At 38.3% G+C, this 2006-nt stretch overlaps 1 protein-coding gene across 1 annotated transcript in view; it reads left to right on the top strand.

Moving 5' to 3' along the window:
• Positions 1–167: 167 nt before the first annotated feature.
• LOC105310473 (hemicentin-1-like) overlaps positions 168–2006 on the top strand; it is a gene marked incomplete at its 3' end in the record, with an annotated part of 4815 nt that continues 2976 nt past the window's right edge. The window contains exon 1 of the mRNA XM_011386648.1: positions 168–294. Within this exon, the coding sequence (XP_011384950.1) occupies positions 171–294 (124 nt within the window). The remainder of the gene's footprint in view (positions 295–2006) is intronic.

Raw genomic sequence — 2006 nt, forward strand, 5'->3', positions numbered from 1 at the left:
GGGCAATAATACAGTGTTTCTTATAAAACCAGTATGTAAGATTACAACTGAACCATTGGATGAAGTAAGAACCTTGAAAGAAAACGTAAGGAAGTCATTAGACCTGAAAAGTTGTATCTCTGTTTATGACCAGTGTTCACTGTAAGATTTAGAGGTAAACATATTGGGATATGTTTTCAGGAGGGCGAGTATTGCAGATTCCTCGGGCTAAAGTAGAAGATGCTGGGAGATACACATGTGTGGCTGTGAATGAGGCTGGAGAAGATTCCCTTCAGTATGACGTCCGTGTGCTCTGTGAGTTTGTTTGCTTTTGTCTATTATGCATTCTTTCACTGAACAATATTATTGAGGAACTAATGTGTGCAAGATGTCGCTCTAAGCATCTTAAAGACTATCAAGATAATCAGAAACTGATAGTTCTCCCAAGGAATTCATTGTCTTATACAAATTGAGAGCACATTAGTTAGGACTCCTGAAGTATCAAGTAACAAACTGGCTTGAACCAAAAAGAGAGAGAGAAGAGAGAGAGAAAGGGAGAAAGGGAGAGAGAGAGAGAGAGAGAGAGAGAGAGAGAGAGAGAGAGAGAGAGAGAATGTATTAATTCATGAACGTGATAGCTTTTCTCTTGGCTTTGTTTTTCTCTATTAATGTTACCCTCGGATGGGGTATCCCTTTGGATGGCAAGTTGCCCCCTTGAAACTATAGTCTTACATCTTCCTACTTTCACATCAGATGACAGCTTTTCTTTCCCAGTATTTACTACTGAAGTCAAGTGTGAATTACATATCCATCTCTGAACCAATTACAGAAGCCAAGAACCTAATCAACAAGGCCTAGTTCATATGTCCCCCCTTGGGCCACAGTCATCTCCTTCTGAATACCTGGGCCGAGAGTGGAAGAAGCATTGTACTTTTAAAGGAAATGAGAGGTGATGTTCCTAGAAGTAGAAACAAATAGATGTTCCCATTAGAAGAGGTCGAGCTAGAAAAGCAGCAGTGGGAATGTATGGGAAGCAGTCGGTGTGGAAGATTTTATAGAGGAAGAGATTAAGTGATAGGAAGTATTGAGCACTAGTCTGAGTATAAGATGACTCTGAGATTATTATCGTGGGTGATTAAGAAAGTGGTAGCAAGATTAATAAAAACAGAAGACCTAGGGAAACAATACGATTTGGGAAGAAGGAAGTCAATTTTGTTTTGGACATGTTGAATTTGGCACGGTTTCAAAACACTTAGGGAAAATACTGCATGGGCCATTGTAAGGAAATGAGGAACTACATACAGCACAGGAGAGAACTGAGTGAAGAGTATAGATTTGAGAGTTATTCACAAATCAGCAATATTCAAAGACTTGAGATTTCCGACAGAAAAGGTAACAGATAGAGTAGGAGAAGATCAAAAGAAGATCATTTACAAGTAGGAGACAGGAAAAGGAAAACTGAGTTAGAGGAGAAACAATCTGAGGAGTTAATGAAAATCAGTAAACTACCATGTCACAGAATCCAAGGCATAGTAAAGGTTATCAATAAGTGGGTTTAGTATCGAATGCTAAAACAAGTTTAAGAAAATAAAAGTGGAAAAAGGCCACTGGCTTTGAAACTAAGAGTTCATTGGTGAAAATCAAATAATCGATTTATATGGTATAGTGTGGTACAAAGGCACAGAACAAAAGGCTAAATACAAAGCAAGTAACCAGAAAGGAAAGGAAACAAATATAGAGTACTCTTAAGACATTTCGCAGACAAAGGAAGATGTGGAATAGTTTTAGGATAAGCAGCTTGTTTGAAATACTTGTTTAAGAGAGATTGGAGCTTGCTTATGGACCAAAGAAAATAATTCAAGAGAAAAGGACGAATTAAAGTTGTGTGTGTGTGTGTGTGTGTGTGTGTGTGTGTGTAGTAGAGATTAATGGAGCAAGGTTTTAGAACAGGTGAAAAATGCAGTCAGGAACCAAAGGGGTAAATTGGCCTTTCCTGGTAATGGATTACCATTCGTTGGAATGTTAAG

The sequence above is a fragment of the Pteropus vampyrus genome, unplaced genomic scaffold, assembly GCF_000151845.1.
Source record: "Pteropus vampyrus isolate Shadow unplaced genomic scaffold, Pvam_2.0 Scaffold4164, whole genome shotgun sequence".
NCBI lineage: Eukaryota > Metazoa > Chordata > Mammalia > Chiroptera > Pteropodidae > Pteropus > Pteropus vampyrus.